The sequence below is a fragment of the Anarrhichthys ocellatus genome, unplaced genomic scaffold (assembly GCF_004355925.1).
Source record: "Anarrhichthys ocellatus isolate YVR2014 unplaced genomic scaffold, GSC_Weel_1.0 scaffold9, whole genome shotgun sequence".
NCBI classification, from domain to species: domain Eukaryota; kingdom Metazoa; phylum Chordata; class Actinopteri; order Perciformes; family Anarhichadidae; genus Anarrhichthys; species Anarrhichthys ocellatus.
This window is the reverse complement of record NW_022280039.1, coordinates 5,334,876-5,355,589: the sequence shown is the minus strand read 5'-3', so window position 1 is coordinate 5,355,589 and position 20,714 is coordinate 5,334,876. Positions and strand designations below refer to the sequence as shown.

Sequence of the window (20,714 nt, the reverse complement as noted above, 5' to 3'; positions counted from 1 at the left end):
TGTGAATCTGTCCAAAGTGATTGATTGTGCAGGGACTGTTCAGAACAATTGGGATGCAATTCGCAGCTTTCTTTGTCGGTTTTTAGTAGCACTTCTTTGGGAGTGATAATCCAGCCTGGCAGTGAACTCTGTCTGAGAAAGCACGTTGGGAGCATTTGTGGTATTTAATATATTTATTTCAGGAATAGATCGTAGTATAATAGTTTAATATGAAAAATGGCTGTAAATTGACAGTAAACAGAAATGATTACAGGATTTTAAAAACCAGCAATCTTCTGCAAATATGCAGGGGTTTGGTTGAATTTGCAATAATTATTACTGAAATATAGATACTTGGAGGCCCTCCTGGCATGTTTTGTTCCTAGTTTGTTCCTAGTTATTCAGCTTGTGTGTCTATCTATGTGACTGAGCTATGAACCTCTGAAGTTCTATAGATCTCTGGACTATTATCAAACACAATGCTGCAGGGAGTCGATCCTCAAAGTTTACACTGCACATATTTAAAATAACTTCTCGTCGTGCCCATGCACACATCAGCACTGTGTACTGTGAGGTTGATCTTTTGGAGAGAGACGTTTTCTCCATAAAGTCACAATAAATGCTGCAGAGGTGATGCGTGTTGAAGAGAACTGCCTTTTGTTTCACAGCATTTACTGAGCTGCCATGAAAGATGAAGGTTACCATGTGAACCGAATCACAGTCTGCCGAAACTTGGCGAGCAAATCCAGCTGGGGATGAGTAAGCCTCCGTGTCTGTCTGAGTGGGCAACAACAGTGGGCTTCCAGCATTTGCTTGGTTGCAGCAGTAATCATCAGATGTTCTCTCTGTGGACCTTTGGTCAGCGAAATGGTTTCAGCAGCCAAAACTCAAAAATATAACCTGTTTATTTTCTGAGTGGTTTTATAACCGCTCATTATTGAATCCAGTATTTTCATAATGAATCGGCATCACAGCACTGAACGGCACCCTCCTTTATCTCTGGAGTCTGTTGTGGCCGCATGAGTCATTGTTTGGTTTCCATTAAGGTAAAAGTCTCATCTGACATCTTTGTGTTCATGCAGTGGGATTATCAGATTTACAGTCTTTTCTCTGGAGCCTCTCACACACACTGAGCCTGCTCTTTCAAATTAGCCTCCTACAGCAAACTTTAATTTCTAATCCTAGTTTTTGTTCTTCTCATGTCACTCTCCTTTAATCACTCCTTTTATTATAAAGGCCTCTGATAGTAGCAGGATAGTTCCTCTTTCTGTTTTTTTGACTGTTGTTTTTTCCTCATTCATTATCATTCATTCACTTCTCCCCTGCTGGGACCCCTTCTTCTCTCCTCCGCCTTTTGTGCTCCAGACTCATAAGCGTGAGACTCATAAGACATCAGCAGGCAGGTAGTGTCGCGTTTCGGTTGCTCAGAGAGGTCAGACCACGTTGATAGTGGCAGCTTCATTTCTGATTCTGCAGCACGCCAATTCTTGTGGATCCTGGTAGGGAGATAGAATGTGAAAGGAAAAAAAAGAGAGAGAAATGCGGCGAGGAAGTGGAATCCAGACTAGGCTACTTCTTTTGCCACTGCTGCATGATGTTTAATATGCCTGATAGAGGACGCCTCGCCGAGGTCTTACACCCGGGACAAAATGCTGCAGAGCTGAGGAGCTTAGACGATAAATCCTGCCTCCATCCCATTTTTTATTTCGCCCATTCTCCCTTCTTTTTCATTTGCATTCACATCTAGGTCTGCCTGCTTTTACGTTTGTATCACATGATCATACGTTCATTCACTATCACTCTTTTCCCCCTCACCTCACTCTTCACCCTTTCTTCTCTGCTCTTGTTCTCTCTGTCTTGTGTGGAGGAATGTACTTGGTGACCTCTGGGATTTACTCTTGTTTTTCCTGTGAATGTGTGATTCAGCAGTCAGCCTGCATGTTGCTGTGCATACACACACAAGCACAGTACACAAACAAACATACACACAGATACACTCTTGCAGGCGGCAGGCGAGTACAGTATTAGTGGAGTGCATGCATCTGTGCCTGCGCACAGAGACTTAAGCTGTAGGGGTTATGTAACTTACTCTGCCATTTCAAATGATCTGAAATCACAAGTGCTTGCTGTGCTGCACTAGATTACTGTGTGTCTGGGCAGTATAGTCATATACTACATGGTGCTAAGTGAAACTAATGCTCGGATGTTGAGTAATAGAGGGAAATCCTCCCTGACAACACTCAACATTAGAAGTCTTTCCTCCAGCCTCCTTAATGGCCTTTCCTTTGGCTGTGGCTTGGCCGGGGAAAAGCAACAAACACACAATAACAACAAAAAGTGTCTCGGCACATTTTATATCTCAGGGAGCACTGCTGACATTTTGAGAGGCAACAAATTAGCTGTAAAGCTACAGTATGTGCCACAGTTAGAGGTGATGTACTGTTTGTTTCTAAGCATAACTGCTCCCAGTAAAAAGTCAAGTGCCTTTTCTTTTGGGTGGCCATCACTTTTATTATGATGTAGCTCAGCTGAGCTGTAGCACACTGTGTGCCCGCATATTTCTTAAAGGATTAGTATTCAGAGTCATTATTAGATGTGAAGTTAACCTAAAAGACTTTGCAAGAAGAACAGAGGCTGCTTTAAAACACGTCCTGGAGCAAGTCTTACTCCTGTGCATGTCTGCCTATGTTTGATATCTCCGTCAGATATCTTCTGTTTCTCATAGAATCGACCCCTGGCAGAAAACGTTAGCAGTTTTTGTTTTGCTCATAGGCAGGATTAATACCCATCATTACGCATCATGCATATTCAACACAACAAGGGATGAAAGAGAGAGAGAGTAATGAGGTTACCCCTGCTCGCCAGAGATTATACACAGAGCTTTCCCAACTACAAAAGATCAGAAGACCGAACGCTGAGAATAGGATGGGGAAAGCCTTCTGTGTTAATTAGTCATTGCAGAAATGATGCTGTAGCATGTGCACCTCATTTCATCAAGATGTTGCGGTGCATTGAACTCACAGTGGAGAGTCAGCAGCAACAAAAATAGTTGAAGTAAACCATGTATTCGCCACATGCTACTGTTGTTGTCCCAGGGGAACTCTCCATGGTGCTGAACACCAATACGGCTGTGTTCAGGGCTCACAGCTGAGGCTCGCCTTTTTTTTTAGTTGCTTTCGTTTGAAAAACACTTACTAACTTCTATAGCTCCATTTAGTGCAAGTAAAGTAAATGATGATTTGTAGTCGAGCCAGATTTTTAGGTGTGTTTTGTGAGCTTATTTGTAAAAGGAAAAACATAAAGTGTGGGAAAGTAACTTGAAGCAAATAGTGAGTTATGCAGGTATATAATGGTAGCATAATGGCTGTGCGATGTTTCTTTATCAAGACTAGTCCAGGTAGTGACATTGTGCACAAGGGTCCTGTCAAACATACCACCATCTTTTATTGACAGGAAGAAAAATACAAACAAGGATAATAATCTACAGCCATGCTTGTGGCTTTGTGAGACTGCAGAGAAATGTGGTGTTTTGGGATAAATGCTAACATGAGCATGCTAACATGCTCACTATGCCAATGCTAATGTTGACATGGCAATGTTTACCCTGTGCACCATCTTAGTTGAGCCTGTTGGCATGCTAACATTTGGCTCAAAACTACAGCTGAGGCTGATGTCATGATGTTTTGCAGGTTTTTGGTCATGAAACAAAGTATGATGATACTTGATGATAGCACTACATGGGAAAAGTCAGGGGACCGTCAAATTTATTACAATTCATCATCAATAGTTGTTGACAAAATGCACAGTATCAGTGAAAAGTTTGACCTGCTGGTAGCTTTAGACGAAAAATCCCAAGAACCTCGCAATTAGTAGAATACATGAATACAATCGGTAAATGCTGTACAAAATGTAATGGCAAACCAGAAACTGCTTTTTAGATATTTCAGTCTGGGCCAAAGTGGTGAACCAACCGACCGGCCGACCTGCATTGCGATCCCTCGAGCCATGAGTCTACCATGGCAAAAAACCATAACAGTTGGAAAAGTAATCTGATGAAAGCTTGATTATTTTCATTGATGATCAATGTTTCAATGATTTCTTTTCATTTATATTGTTAAGAAATAAAAAGAATATGCAATACAATTTCCCAGAGCCCACGGTCAGGCCTTCATTTGCGTCCAACCTGAACAGTCTGAAACCCCAAAATATTAACTTTGCAATGATGTAAATCAGAGAAAAGTAGCAAATCCTCATATTGGAAAAGCTGGTAACTAAGAATATCATCAAATATCATCATTGTGTTCAATTAATGTTTTGTTGATTGGCTCAAACTTAAATACTACATATTTTCAGATTGGTAAAAAGATTATGGATTCATTTTACATTATCCTACAGTACTTTTGTCTTTGACTGAAAAACAAAACATAAGCTTTATGGAGACCTTGTACCACACACTAACCTGAAACAAAGTTGTCAAGATATTGATTTTCACAGAATGTGAAATTCCTGTTGCGTATACTGGAGTACATAAGAGACGTGTAGGTAGTATAGATCGCTGTGGATGCACCTCTCTTGTGTATGCATTTGCATTAGTGCCACTGAGGCACGAATGGTAGATCCATCCTAAGGGGATGGTCTTACTCATCTGTCTTCATCTGCTGTGCAGTAAACGCCTCTTCACTTATACAGGAGCTCATTACTCACAATGGCAGCCATTTGAATCTTTTATCAGAGGGATTTTTAATTGAACATTGGCAAATGGGCTCCAAACAAATGGGCCTCAGCAACAGTGAGAACTATGTGTGTGTATGTGTGTGCAAGTGTGTGAGTCAAATATCCATCGTGTGCGTTGCAGCCGTCTGGTTCTGAAGACTGTACACATTTGATACCAGCCCACATGGGACATGGCAAGCTGTCTGCAGAGGCTCTGTGTGATTCACCCAAAGAAAATCATTTAGAGTCAACATGGTACAGACTATGTTGTGTTTATGTAGATTTTATTGAACACGACCAATCTTTTTCACTCTTTTCATCGTTTTTAATATTGCATTAGTCTGTCCTCCTGTTGGCTGTATAGTTAAGAATCGTGGAGTTTTAGATGCTAGTAATCCAATAGGAACTACAGCTACAAACAACTGCAGTGGCTAATATCACTCCCAGCTGAATAAGTAAAGGAATCATTTCTCAAGCGTGAATATTCATTTTGAAACATCAGCAGTGATTTCCCATTTATAGTAGAGCCACTGACAACAAACTGGAAGCTGTAACTTTGTCTTTTGCGACTTTTGGTTGTCCAGTTGTTGTCAAATGTTTTTTATAAGACTCCACCACATTCTTGCAAAGTAACTAATTGTATTGATTTCATTCTTAACCCTAAGTCTTACCATAACGTCAAACAAACAGAAAACAAATATGAATTAATTTGACTTCTAAAACCTTTGTACCTTTATCTGAACTCGTCATCCTAATTGGGTCATTTATGTTCCATATATCTATCCGTCCATGTACGAGTTTTACTACTAGAGCACATAACACACATGCAATTGAGAATAATCACTGGTGGACCAGCTATGACAGATAAGGGATCAAAGATTCAATCATACCAATTGACTGGAATGAAACGGCAAAAGGTCACATGTCCTCAAAAGGGTCAAAGCTTGTGCCTCTTCCTTCCGTTCATCCTGCTCGCTGATCATATTGCTAACTGTCTTATAGAGTCTCACAGGTCAAGAAGGGAACCAGCTGATGTCTTTCATTTGAATGGATTCATATATATATATATATATATATATATATATATATATATAGGAATCAAAACAAGCTGTGCATGTTTCTGTGATAAAGTGCACATTCAAGCATTCCTTACATGCAGCATGTATTGTGTGCCGTGGGATTCTGGTGGCTCCACTGATGCTTATTTTAGTCTTGCTCAGGGACACATGGTGCCAGGATACTGTGTGTGTGTGTGTGTGTGTGTGTGTGCGTGTGTGCGTGTGCATGCACTGGTAGCACACACTGACACAGATAAAATCCTATTTAATTCTATACGCTAATCTTGGAACATCCAGCTGCACTTTCACTCCCATCCATAGCAATGCTGCTCCTCGTACACTGATGGAGAGCTCAGTCTGCTGATAAACAGAGGATCCGGTTGGTGATGTAACAATTTTGTGTATTTTGTACTGTAAGAGCAGTGCAGTAGTTGGCTATGCATTAAATAAATGGCCATAAAGAAGGTGTGTATTCTACACCCTTCACTACTGAATGCATCCCAGCTTTCCTGAAAGTGTTAACCTATTGATTAGAGTAGAGTGACAACAAGATGTGGCATCTCCAGAGCAGGGCAGAACACACGGGCAGCTTTGACGAGGATATCCCATTCCTAGCTGTCTCCCTTGTGCTTCTTTTGAGAAGCCAGTGGTGGTGTGTTCTCTGAACGCTGATAGACTAAACAAGTCATCCTCTGTGGAAACTGTGGCAGACTTTAGTCATGTTCTGGCTCTAATCGCACATTGTGAAGAAAGCTCAACTACTTTTCATTGTAATTCAGCTGTCAGCTCAGTTAAATGGCTGCTTGATGGAAACATAACAGGCTTTCAAAAACCTCAGGAGGGAATATTAGGCGTCAGCTTGGCACTGGTTGAACCTTATGCAATCAACAGTACATGTTTAAACCCTTTAGTTCCAGTTTATATATTGATATTAATTTACATGGTGTAATCAATAACATCAAGTAAGGCTGCATTTAGACGTATACGTGCACGAGCTCTGCTAGTGCATGTGCATTGTTAGTTACACCTTACATACGTTATATTTGAACAGCGACCCCTGCGGTAAGGACTCAGATTTGGTAAAAAAATATTAAGTCTAGCTTCACATGGGAGAGAGGAGAGACCTTTTAAGAGTAGGCTCTTTGACATGTTACGTTAGAAAAAGCACAGGTGTAGTCGGAGGTGCCCTGTGGAGTTTTTTTGTAACATGGAACAGAGCTGTTGTTAATGTTATTAGGAACACCTGTGCTTTTTTCAGGTGGACTTATCTGCTTAACTAAGATGTTGAACATGCTGAAAATAATACTTTCTCAATATGTCAGCATGTTAGCATTGTGAGCAGAATGGTATTGATTGTAAGCACCTCTGTGCCTAAATACAGCCTCACAGAGGCTTAGTCATGTTAATTTACAACTTCTGTATGACTGGCCAAACTGAGTTGAGGCTTTTTAACAGATTTTGTTTAATCCTTTTTAGTCCGTTTCTGTACGTCCTCAGCATTTAAACCTCAGAAATCATTCCAACCTCCTGTCTGTTTTCGGACGACAAAAGCATTTTGTAATATCTATTTGATTATCTCTGGAAATCTCTCCGTCTCTATGTTGCACACATGCACTCACACCGCTAAATACTGTTGAAAAATTAAATGCTCCTGCTCCCTTCTTTCTCTGCCTAGTTTCTCTGAGTTCTCTGAGGAAGCTTCTGTTCCTGACAAATCATAGCAGCTGTCCTCTGCTTTTTTTATTCCCTCCCCAGGAGACTGAGATCAGCACCAGAAGGAAGGAGTGTGAAGCACTTGAGGCGGAGGTGAAGAAAAAGAATCAAACATGTCAGACTTTGGTAAGTGCTCCAAAAATATACCCTGGCCTCTGAGCGATAGGACGGAGGTTAAATTGACTTGTACCTGAGAGCCTTGCCTGCTATCATCACACACAGATGTCCCCTGAGAAAATGAGTGGCGGTCTACTGTAATGATAGCTTGGTTCTCAGGCTGATGACTGAAATTGAAAAATGGGAGCAGTTAACTGAGAGTTGCACTATCTGTGGGTTGGGTTTTGTTAGCATGCGGAATACATTTTGAATGAGAGACATCCTTTGCAGCAGTAAGTGTCTGCAGTGTGTGTGATCATGCACAAACTACAGATACTACTGTGATGTATTTAAGGATACCACTGTGTACATCTGTGGTTTTTCTCAGGCTGTGGTGAATATTGGTTTGTTGCTTTTGTATACACATAGTTCATGGAGCTCTGTTCAACCCTTTCGTATCCAGCAGTACACAGCAGCATGCATGTTCTTCAAGTAATGGTCACCACAGTTAAAGGTCAGTGATATGTTACACAAGTCTTGTGTTTTCTTATGGTGTTTGGTGCCTTTTTGAAGGACATTTTCTCATAATGTCCCAGAAATGTCATCCTGCCTGCTGGAGTGGCCTTGACTCAGGACAAAAGTCAAAGAGAAGGGAAAAAAGATAAGGTGGAGAGAACCCGCTGAGAAGAGAGAAGAAAACATGCTTCTTTTTGTGTGTTATTTAAATAAAGGCTTGTGCATTAGTGCCATGTTGGTCCTCTTTGCTCGTGATTGCTCATGATATGACAACAAAATTCGAATCCAATATTGTTGAAGTTATCCACTGTATACATCCATATGTTAATGTTAATTATAAGAATGTGGACTGACCAACTAGCAAGCTGCAAGGTAACTTCTGGAGGTTTTGAATTTTAAAGAATGTGTAAGTGTAGACATTGGTTGGCCTATGCTCTGTGGTTTTGGACTTGGAAAAACTATACAGGGAGTTGTATGACTGATATAAAAGCTGCTTGATGAGTGTTGAAGTTTAACACTACATGAAAATAAAGCTCTTTACACAGGAATCCTATTCGTTTGCATGCTTAGGCCTGTAGTTTCTCATTCATCCTAGCATTGAGTCCTCTCACGCATGCTTACTCATAATTTCCTGCTGTCATTGTCTGGGGCTGTCAATCATGTTCTCAGCTGTTGTCATCAGCTGGTCACATCTATCCATTCGGTGCAGTGACACACTTACATTGTTAGCCTATCCTCTTGCTGCTGTATCTTTTAAACATGATTCTGTCCCCATCACTGCCCAGTCTTCACAGATTCTTCATTTCATGCGTCTCATCAGCCAGCCAGTCTCAGCAGAATCATCAACCACCACCAACACCAGCGTCCGGACTCCATGGTCCAATTTATCTTGCTGCTGCTCAGGCCAAAGGCTTTCTGTCAAGACTTTACTATCACACCATCATAACAACTGTTATAATAAGCAGATATATTTGAATCATTCACTTGTCTCTCCTGATTGGAATGATACATGTTTGTAACCTGTAGAAGCAGAAATAGTGCAGATGGCCTGGAGTGAGGTTTTTCCTATGAAAGGCAGGAGCTGGAGGGATTCAACAGTAATTTAAATGGCACTGTTTGGAACTAGGCTATTTGAATTCATTCCCTCATGCCCCCAAGCCCTCTTCTTTAGATGAGCTGTCTTTGTGTGTGGCTCGCTGCCCCAAATATACACTCCATTAGGACAGTTTTCTTTTCTGCCCTCCTCTCATGTTCCCTGCCCACAGCAGCACTTCCCTCCTTGCCCATTGTCAGCCTGCTGAGTCCAGGGGAAGCTACCCAAAGGACAAACTGTCCCCAAATGGTGTGCAGAAATGGCAGGCTGGTCTCCACAGACTGCAGCACAGCTCTTATCTCCTTCTGCACTGAGCTCCGAGAACAGAAACCACAAACACAGACAAGACCAATGAACGGTATTGTCAGGAGATGGCGAGTTGACAGTAATGTCTCTCCCTGTTTGGTCTTGACTGACTTACCGCTCTGTCTCTCCTCTGTTTTTCTCCCTCTCAGGTTAAAGTAAAGAGTGCACATATAGAATTAGGTGCAGCTGTTAGCGACTAGTGGATTTTATACACTCTATTTACCAAACACTGGCAGCACATACGAGAATACGTACATTCATTTTTCTTACAATTCCAGCTGCTATAGTCTCCTCATAGTGAGTTCAGCTGCCGCGTATACAAACACTGAGTGAGATTGAGTGACAGTAAACACTGGCATAACCATCTGGCACCTCCACCTTCCTGGGCGTCGGGTACGTAACTACAGACCATCAGAGGAGTGTGCCTCCGCTAGCATTTAAGGACTGTTACCATGGCAACAAGCATCTGCTGTGCCAGCATCGCTTCAGTATGTATCGTTGCTAATCGAAGATGAACATTGAGGCAGACAGCAGGCAGACTCGACAAGTCCAAAGACTGGACTGTGGAGCTGGGCTCTCAAATGTAGCCCAATAGCTCGTGTTCAATGCCCACAGTTGTGGTCAGCTTAGCTTTTATTATGAGCTGTTTGTTAGGACAAACACCTTCTGCCAAAGGCACCTCTTATTGCTTTGACACATGGAATGCATTATTCTGTAAATGCAAAAGCAAAAATGTCAGAAATCAATTTCAAGATTGACTCATTCCTCTTGCAACTCACCAGTCACCAGATGTATTTATAAAAGGTTTACACCTTTATAATATTCCTTTACCATATGTCGTCAATGTTTCAAGCAGCCAGGGTACAGAAGGGCGAGGTTCAGAGCCGCCTGTAATATGTATACATTTAGTCCTTAGATTAGATATTCTGGATAAAGAAACCGCAAGAGTCAGGCTGAAAAGGTTTGTGCAACAGTGATATTATTTGCCGTCTATACTGAACAAGAGCAAATGATGCTGCTTAAACTGAGTCTACAGAGCAGAGAGTAAGTGGGTGAAATGTTTGCTTTGCTCCCGTGTTAAGTGGCTGAGTTGATTCATCTGTCAGGCTTGTCGAAATAAAACACGGCACACCAGGCTGAGTCAGATAATGTCTGGGCAAAACACACAACTGCCTCTGCACTGCTCTCAAACACAGGAGTGACCCTTGTTCTCTGCCTCAGGCCTAATAATAGTGTGCTATTCATGAAACTATCCTGGCACACAACATATGTAAAAGACTGTTTATCTCTACACAATCATGTGTTGATTGTATCTTTATAGTATCACAAATTGCAAATAGTATATTTCAGTAAATAACATCCATGTTGGTCCATGATGTCTTGTTTTACACCAGTTACACATATTTTTTAATATTCTTTCTCTCAAAGGCATTACACATCAACACAATGTATGCTGTGTGTATTTTACAGCATGTGTACATTGGTGTTAGCTGTTAAACAAATCTCAAATGGCAAATTACACCTCAGCAGAAAACCTCAGCTGAATAATGTTGGAAGCAGCTCAATATAGGCCACAATTCTGCACGGGATTCTCTCCATCACTGGGCTCGCAGGCTCTCCACACAAACGTGTCTTGCCAAGGGATTATGACGTATACTGATCTGTTTAAAGCGTTAACACGTTGACAGTGCAGGACAAAGAAACAGCTGATTCTCTGTGTTCAAGACAATTTGGTTTGCATCACTACGTGTGTGGTGTCGCATCCAAATGTTAAATGAGGATGGCAGACGCCGTTGAAATGCTTAAATCAACAACAAGCTTTAATTTCAAAAGTACTTCAGTCCACTGTTCTCCTCAGTGTGTACTCTGTTTTTTTTTTTAGTAGCTGTTCGTCCTTCAGAATGAACACCTGGAGGCTTAGCCAGCCCACATTAGCTCCGAATTGAAGGATCAATGGATATGAATAGGAATGCCAATGCAATCTAGTGCTCGTACGGGAAGCATTAAAATTGACTGGACACAATTGATGCAGGTTGAAATGCCAATTTCTTTTTTTTTTTGGGGGACGTGACAAAAATGAAATTAATGGAAAAGCAGCAGATCTCAGATATGACTTTGGTCTTCAGGCCGTTGTTTACTCGTCACTGCTTGTCCTTGGCAGGATTTCTCCTCCATGGTGTGCATCTCTATATACTGTAGTTGTGTTCATGCAGTATGTGTCCATATAAGAATTTATCATTATTAATAATATTATTAGAAGTGGTGATTAGTAGCAGTAGTGTTCGTAATAGTAGCAGTAATATTTATGGGTATAGAATGTGCATCAAGCTCCTGTAGATAGTAATGCATGAATGTTTATGAATTTCACAATTAACACATTTCCTTCATTTATACAAGTAATTTGAAGAACTAATAGCAATGTCAGAACATGTAAATACCAATTGTATTGGGCATTTTTCTAGTGACCGTGTTTTCATTGTAATTTGGGTATAATATCTTAATAATTCTGCATAATTACTTTATTGTATCACCAACTTTTTGACCATGCTTGGTCTGGTGTCAGATATCTGGCCTAATTTACTCTCTCTCTATATATATACTCACACCACCTGAGTTCATCACAAACATAGGCTTTTTTCTACCGCAGGTATTTTGAGATGCACAGGTGTTACTAACGCCACTAACGCTGGCTGTGTTGTATTTAAGTGTCCAAGTGACAGCAAGCCAGCATGAAACTGAAGCCGATACATGTAATTGAAAATGTGTTCTGTGCAAAAGGTTTATTGCTATGACCAGCCCCTAGTTATTGGTGTGCATTTACCAGACATGCTGATTTTACAATGCGTTATTAGCATCACGACAACACAGTCTGTTATGTGCACCCTTGAATGCATGTTTTTTTTTTATATCTCATCTCCTCGTCTCTATTTGTCCTCTGAAACATCCTTCATAAGTAAAACATAAGGGGGAAGGAGCAGGCTCACCCACACTAGCCATTAAGAAGAACCGCATTTACAGTAAATTTGTCATGCATGAGCCAGTAGGTTTCCTAGCTCCCGACAAGAACAACACTTGGCCTACATGCTGCTGTAGCTGCAGTGAATTGCACATCTCAGAGACCTCTCCAGTTGACACTGCTAATTGCATCCACGGCACGCCTCACAACTGTTGATTCAATGTAATTAAGTTTTCCTCCTCTGCAATGAAGGCTTTTTTTTTACCCTCAGCTCAACACTTGGAAAGTGAGTGGGGAAAGGAGGCTCTTTGTGTATGTGTGTGTGGAAGAGGAATTTCATGGTTTCTTATTACATCTATTCCAGTATGTTTAAAGCGTTGACATAAACGGCAGTATTATGACATTATTATTGTTCTACTGTAGAGGCTAAAATGGCAGCTTCTAGAACATAGAGAACCTGGGGCAGTCTCCTCAGATGAATAATGCATTAGCTATCGCTGACAGCAGGCTGGGTTTGAGTGCTGTGCTCTGGTCTAATCACGGCGACTTTTCGGGTTCTCAATACTGTTTTCTTTCTGCTTCTTTTGTTTAGGAGAATGAGCTTCAAGATTTCCTCCAAAAGAACAAACACTTGAACCTCCAGTTCTTCAACAATAGCCACAAAGCATCTGAGTATGAGAAGGTAAGATGCGAAAAGGTCTTTTGACTTTTTGACTTTATACTCTTTACATATTCGGTGCTGCTCCATTCCCAATTGTAATGATTTTAAGCTCATATCTGTCCTGTGAGCACACTAAACACATGGTTTTAGCCATGCTGGCGGCGTGGCTCTATGGATGACAATGTTGGTCAGTCTGTTTGTGTGTCGGTTAACCACTTTTGGACTATTGGAGGCATTGACATTCATTAGTAGTGACTTTGGTGATCCCCTGACTTTTTTTGTAGGGCTACTATGAAATATCTATATTATTCTACATAGACAACTATTGGATGAATTGTTGTGAATTTTTGGTCAGGCGATCCCTGACTTTTCCTCGAGCTCCACGAAGAGGTTTTAAGTGATGTGTTGACAAATTTTGGATGGCTTGATGAAATGTGGTATAGACATTAATATTCGTCTCACGATGAATTGTCCTAACTTTGGTGATTTCTTAACTTTTCATCAGTTCAACATTTAATTTTTTCAATTTTCAATAGTTTATGACCAAATACTTGCAAAACTTTGTGTTTGGTACTATTTAGCAAAAGTTAACATGCTAACAGACTAAACACCTTAAACCTTGCAAAGATATATGAATTGTCATTTTAAGCATGTTAGCGTAGTTACATTAGCATTGTGCCTAAAAGCACCGCAGTGCCTTAGTTCAGCCTCAGAGAGCTGCTAGCGTGTCTGTGGACTCTAAGTCTTGTTTCTTCACAGGCTACATGCTCCCTGGTCTTTACATTAACACACTGTCATTTTACCATATAAATGAAAGCAACAAGGCTCCAATTCTATTCATACACCCTCACCTTCCTTTTAGCCCCAAGACCTCAAAGGCCTTCAGAGCTGATAACGCAAAGTTAAAGTAGATCAACAGACAAAGAGCACCAGGGTTCTCTCTATGGACAGGAAGGCAATTTCCTGAAGAACCTGATTGGCAGGTAGTTGCTGTTGGGGTGAAGAAGGGTGGAATGCTGGTTATTGACGTCTTATCGGGATTTGGGTGGCTCTTTGAGCAGCTATACTGAACTGTTATCACTCTGACGGATATGAGAGCAGCACCCTGCAGGGCAGTGCGGATATTAGCCCTCGCTTACACCCCCTTGTTTTGATCTCTATCGTCACTAAATGAACTAGGAGGGGCTGCAAACGGCACTTCCCTCCGGCCTTAATAGACTATTGACCTGCTTCGGCTGAATCCAATATGGTTTTGTTCGATCTGTCTACATTAGGTCTGACAGTCGCTGCTATCCATGCGGACAGTTTTTGCTTTGTAGAGAAAGGCGGTTCAGAGGCAGACTCACTGGTTTGTGTTTGTGTTTTGCTTTGCTGGTGTTTGTTGAAACGCCCTCCTCGAGAAATCATTAGTCATTGATGGCTGCTCTGAGGAAGGGGTTTTGCCACATTACGGCAACAGGAACTAGTCATCATGCTGCCGATAAGGGGCCTTTAAAAAGCTGATTGAAAAATTCTGCCTCTTAAGTAACGCAATTTAAGTGGTCTGTGGACAGATTGTGAAGAATATGTAGAAATACAAATGGTCACATTTTTCATATGTTGTTCATAGCAGCAGTACAGACCTCATTGGTGTTGAATTGGTGTACAGTATTATTTTAATGTGCAATTGCTTCAAGTCAATTCAAAGCTTAGTCTTTGGTTAACAGTGAAGCATGAATTATTCATTAATGTTTTCGGTCTACAGCCATGGGAGTCAGTGAATTATGTTACTCTTGCATTATTATAATATTTAAAGGCTTTTATCACCGATACCAGCCAGCTTCCACGTCTGGTCTGTAACAGTTTAACAGTTTTAAATGCTAGGAAAGCTTTAAGTGGCATTAAAGCAAATATCTTTTACAGTATAGTGAGCAACAGGGGCTACCAGAAAAATAGGAACAGCTGTACAATTGAATTCAATCCAAAGCAATAAGTCTGCCTTTATGAAGCGCATTGTGTTTTTGTTGGTATTGTAAAAAAAGGTACTGATTCAACTCTGTAGGTACCTTGTGTTGTTATAGAATTGGACCATCAGATGGTGTTCCTGACAGTTTGTCAATCCTATAAAGGAAACAAGTGGCAAACTGTTAATTGAGTGCTTGGCTGTCCCTGGTTAATGTAGCTGTATTATTTAATAGAATAGAATAACAGCTTTTTAATCATACGACAGCTGGTTATATGACTATAAAAGCACAATCTAATGAGATGATGACTCTGTAACACACTCCATCTTTAGTTCCTTAGTGTGAATCGGGGGAATTTGCTATTCAGCAAATGTATCATCTTGCTACATTGGCTAATGCTTACCACCCCCCTGTAGCGATGACACTGTTATTATAGTCTGCAATGATGCATTTAATGTGAAGCTCGTGAAATAGGTTTTCTTAATGCACACATGGTGTGGTTAGGTAATGGTGCCACGGTTTTTGAGCCACCCTTAAGGGTACCCTGTGGTATTTTTCCTCATTAGAGTTGAAGAGTGGGCCCCTACTGTGTTTGTATCCATCTGAGTTTGCATTCAAGAACGCGGGTGATGCGATGCACATTCTGCTAATGGTTTTACATTAAGCTGACTGTCAGATGGCAGTGGTGTGTCAAATAAAGTAGCAATGCACCAGCAAAATGCAGGGAAGAAGCAGACTGGAAGTTAGCTAACATGGATGTACACAAAACAGTATATACATATATAAATATACATATATATATATAGAGAGAGAGAGACAGAGAGATAACAAAAATCGGCTATGCAAAAGTTTATGAGGAAGGAGAGGCATTTATAAAAGCTGATTGGCCTCGAGGAAATACAAAACAAAAGAAATACTGCTTGTTAAAAAGGGGAAAAAAGTAAATGTATACAATATCCATCCATTTATCCATTTTCTATGCCTACATCACTGTCATAGGGTGAACTCTATATCTGAGAGAATAGCCACGCTCCTATCTGCAATGAAAAACATAAACCTGCCAAGCATTCCTAAAAAAGGCTTAAAATCAGTTTAGGTCAGTGAGAAACCCAAATACCAAACAGCCTGGTTTGACCCAAAGAAAATAAGCTGTAGTACAGCTGCACTCTCAAACTCAGTCTCTTTGCTCCTTGCTTGTTCTGTCTGCACAGGTGAAGTCTGAGTATGCCCAGCTCAAAGAGACCCTTGGTGCTGTGACGCAGGAGAGAGATTTAGCCCTGTGGGAGAGGAACAAGCTCCAAGGCAAACTGGAGAACCTAGAGCAGGTGCTCAAGGTGAGGAAGCCACCTCCAAGGGCAGACTTGACCGCACTGCCTCTCAGAACTGTGTGCATTTCTAGTCCTCGTAGTTGGTCTATCCCGGGATCCTAATTCAGGTGTTTTTATGGAGCCTAACCCCTTGCCAGTACCCCTTCTCCTACCTGTGCTACACTGCCTCCATCTCGTTATCTTCCGCTATGCTGTCTAATGTCCCTGACATGTCTGTTGCCTTCCAGTGTCGTGTTGGGAGGTCTGACCAGGAGCTGTGAAAGAGTAGAAGCTTGGAGCAGTCTGCCTCCCTTTCCTTTCCTGTTCCACCCTTTCATGTTGTCTTACCCTCCCTGACCTGTCCCCTCCCTCCTTCCCTGTCCCTTCTCCCCCTGCTAGATTTTTCAGGTATCACTGCTATGTCCATCTGTTAGGGAGCAGTCCTGTTCAATCCCATTCTGAATGCTTTCTGTCCACCTCAGTGGCTGTGCTTATCTCTCCCTATATCCGTGGGCTGCTTACCAAAACATACAAATGGTCACCAGCTACACGACCACATCACTGTGGAATGTGATTTGTTTTGCATGAGGCAGGACAAAGAGTTTGGCTTTCTGATGACGGGAGGGGGAGGAAGAGGAAATAGAGAGACTGTGTCACCCTTCATGATGATAATGTCACCTACGAGTCTGATGACATTACCTATCTTAGAACCTTAATTTTTACTGGCATGAAAATGTAATTTGCTTCTTTCACCTGACAGTATCGCAAGTATTCACATATAGTGGGAGTAGTGATGTGACTGAATGACACGGCCATATTTACTGTGTTATGAAGAGCCTAGCATTCAGTCCCTTGTATTGTATGGCTTCTTTTGTTGTTATGGATGACCACAGACAAATGAGCACGCTACAGAGTTTGCTCACCCTTTTCATGTAACGTAAAAAACCCTGTATTGATCATACAAAGACAACATAACCGAGGACAGCTTTTCAAACAGTACCAGTAACCATGCAGACTTCTGATTGTGTTACCTAAAGAGGGCAGCAAACCTCACTGTGGATTGATGTTAGTTTTTTTTGTTTTGTTCACACAGCAAAGCATCTCTAGTCGTCTTCCATAAGCACCTTATGTGCGAAATTTGATCTGATCTCTCCCACAGATCATTCAACATAAACCGTTCTCACATGGCATTTGCTGTGGCGTAGTTTATGTCTTTCTTGTTGTTAAGGGTTTAAAGGTCAGTACACTGCTGAGCAGCCTCTGTATGACGGATGTGTGATATGTGTGTGTGTGCACATGTAACACCTGTGTTGTCTCTGAGTGTGGAGTCGAAGACTGGAGATGCATTTTGTGTTGGCTCAGTGCCGATGGATTTTTAGTTCCACTAACAGCAGCCCTCTCTATGCTCCCCCCCTCCCCCATACACTCCTCCCTCCCGGCTCTCCACCCCTGCACCCCCTGCGGACAGCATATGCGCGAGGCTGCAGAGCGGAGGCAGCAGCTAGAGTTGGAGCATGAGCAGGCCTTGGCTGTACTCAATGCAAAGCAGCAGGAGATTGAAATTCTTCAGACGGTAAGGAAGCTCAGGCTACTTACACTCACAGCACCAGAACTTTGGGCTTCCTTGTTTGCTCAGCCTGGGCCCTTGTCATGAGTCAAAGAGCTTTTTGTTCCAGCAAAGGTGAAAGTCAACTCGAAGACTTGAAGCAGAGTAAAGGGGCTGTAGCACTCACTTCTCTCAACATTTTCATCACTGGCACTACAAGAGCTCTCCCAGTGCATCCTCTCAACCCCATCCTTCAGCTGTCTATCTCTCTCCAAACCCCGAGTGCTCAACATTTCAGGAGCAATCCTCTTGTTTGTTACAAGCAAGCAAATCCAACATTCAAAACCCAGAGTAGATTTGACACTTTTTAGAGGCCTGCTTAAACAGAAATGCTGGCCCGGGCCATTTGATGGTCGGACCTCTGTGCACTGGAGCTGACTGTAATGTCAAAGCGAGCATAGCAATGGCTGCGATGGCTGATACTTTAGTGTGAATGTGATAGGAATTGTCACAAATGCCTTCTCTAGAAACAGTGTGTATACCCCAGTGTTGCTGTTGCTGCAGTGTTGCTCTAACTTCACGGTCCGCCTTTCGCAGGCAGAGTTCTCGGCTTCTTTCTCTCATTAACAGAAGCTCATTACTGCATTATCTTCGTTCAAACACTTGCTGCTCTTTGCATTCTGCTAAATTAATTGCCTGCAAAGTAGATTTATGAAATCGCAAAGTCCACAGATGCTCTTCATGTGGAACACAGATGTTTCTAGTTCCCATAAGAAAAATGGCACATACGCTACATTTCTACACAGTTTATTGCTTCTATAATATCCAAACCGCATCCCCCTTGATTGCACTAGCCTCCTTAAGTTATTATTGATGGAACATCGTTTAACATGTGCTTGTTAAAATTGCACAAATTTGCACACATTTGCACAGCACGTTAAGTCAAAGCCATTTTTCTTGAATGTAATTCAACCGACCATTCAAACATACACTCTGGCAACATGTTCATTGTTTGAATAACATCTACAGTAGGTTATCATCACAGAAGGAAATACTAGCCAAAGTCGCACCTGCATTCCAATATACTGTATTGTAGCAACAAATAAATTGGGTTTCAGTTGGAGAATGAGATAACTGGGATTATATTTTCAGGACAGTTTAGATGAGGTATTCTCAAATTTGAATGACCTGTGGGCCAGTGGCCAGGTTGTTCTTGACGAGAGAGGCCACTTGAACCAGGATAAGGGTAGCTTTCTGTGTGTAATGCAGGAATCGGTTGCATTAAACTTAATTTAAAAAAAAGTCTGACCTGTAATGCAGGAATCAGTTGCATTCAACTTAATTTAAAAAAAGTCTGCTTCTCTTGAAATAGTTTATTCTTTATATCAGCTTGTCTTTTAGAAAGAGCCATTAGGGGGTGAGGTATGCTGTAAAGAGTCCTGTAGGCCATTGGGTCAAATGCTGCACATCACGTTGACTCTTTTGCTGGCCAGTAACTTCCTGGAGTCTCCGCTGGTCGCATGGTAACTATTCAGAGCCAAGAAATAAGCTGGCACATAACAACCCCCCCCCCCCCCCCATCAAAGAACAAATTGTTGCTTCCATACTAAGGAGATATAAATGTCAATTAATGAGCTTTTCAGGTGCTGGTAGGTGGATTTTCTTTTGTACCCTTTGGACAGAGGCAGCCTAGTCAGTCTTAATGCTAAGCTAAACTAAACAGTCGCTGGCAGACAAACAGGTATGAGAGTGGTATCAAACCACTCTCATTGACCTCTGGTTTAGATGCTCTCAGGCAAGTGGTCGTCACAGGTAAGTTCAGTAAACTGAATTAGAAATACTTCCTTGGGGACATTAAGTTTCTTGCATGCACATAATTGTTTAATGTGGACGTTGCATAACTCACTGTTTTGACAATTAAATAGGACAAAAATAAAAAAACATATAGAAGGTGAAAATGGTGCAAGAAAAGCCACAGTATATCGAGCTGGTTGTGGTTAAGTAAGAATAGGCTACAACGTTGTTATAAAATCTTAAATGTGAGGTAAATAAATAAAGTGCAGATGAGAGCCATCCTTCATCGTGGCCTCTCATAATGTTGACAGACACGGTGGCTTTCTTTTCAACCATTTTCACCCAAAACACTAATGAATGAAAAGGTGTTTCCGTTTTGTCTGCAAAGGCCTTTGATTGGCGTTTTAGACTGGAGCGGGACTGCAACATAAATGAAAGTGAACTGAAACACTGCACCCTGTATTTCCCAGGCTCAGGTTGAGGCAAAAAAGGATCATGAAGGCGCTGTCCATCTGTTAGAGGTGAGCGTCTGGACTCTGGGGGGGGGGTTGACTGTGTGTTTATGTGGTTACTGCTGAAGGATAGGGGACTAGTCAGCCCCGGGGCAGACCTGTGTATACCTTGAAATATTTCCTGCTCTTCTTGACCTCACTGAACCTTTATGCTCTTTTTTTCTTTAGTGCTCATGTTTTAAGATATAAATCCTAGGCTGAGTAGATTTCTTTTCACAATATTGTTAAATTCACCTGTGAGCTACACATTTAAACTTAACTAAGATGTGTAAATAGCCGTTTTCAGAGAGGTGAATAAATCGTAAACAGACTGCCATTATCTGTCTATTGTTTCATCTTTCTTTTAGCATTGTAATAAGGTGATGATGCGTATGAGCGGGTGTCAAAACTGACAGTAATTTCAAGATGTGTATGAGTGATCACATGTGTAATTGTGTTTTATTTCTTTCCTACATCTCTTTTTACTGAATGGGTGTGTGTTTATGCTTATACAGAACCACTTGGACAGCATGCAGGTATTT

At 41.5% G+C, this 20,714-nt stretch overlaps 1 protein-coding gene across 18 annotated transcripts in view; it reads left to right on the top strand.

The window, feature by feature from the left end:
• The window catches only part of rimbp2b (RIMS binding protein 2b), a 71,301-nt gene that overhangs the window by 25,168 nt on the left and 25,419 nt on the right, over positions 1 to 20,714 (top strand). For 11 of the 18 annotated variants that reach the window (XM_031849516.1, XM_031849498.1, XM_031849512.1 and 8 more), the window contains exons 1-3: positions 16,465 to 17,914; positions 20,152 to 20,202; positions 20,688 to 20,708. In XM_031849516.1, coding sequence (XP_031705376.1) covers positions 17,744 to 17,914; positions 20,152 to 20,202; positions 20,688 to 20,708 — 243 coding nt within the window. In that variant the 5' untranslated portion in view covers positions 16,465 to 17,743. Of the gene's footprint in view, positions 1 to 7,505; positions 7,590 to 13,022; positions 13,113 to 16,245; positions 16,369 to 16,464; positions 17,915 to 20,151; positions 20,203 to 20,225; positions 20,709 to 20,714 lie in introns of those variants that run through there. The other 7 variants (XM_031849513.1, XM_031849504.1, XM_031849497.1 and 4 more) reach the window with 6 other exon arrangements.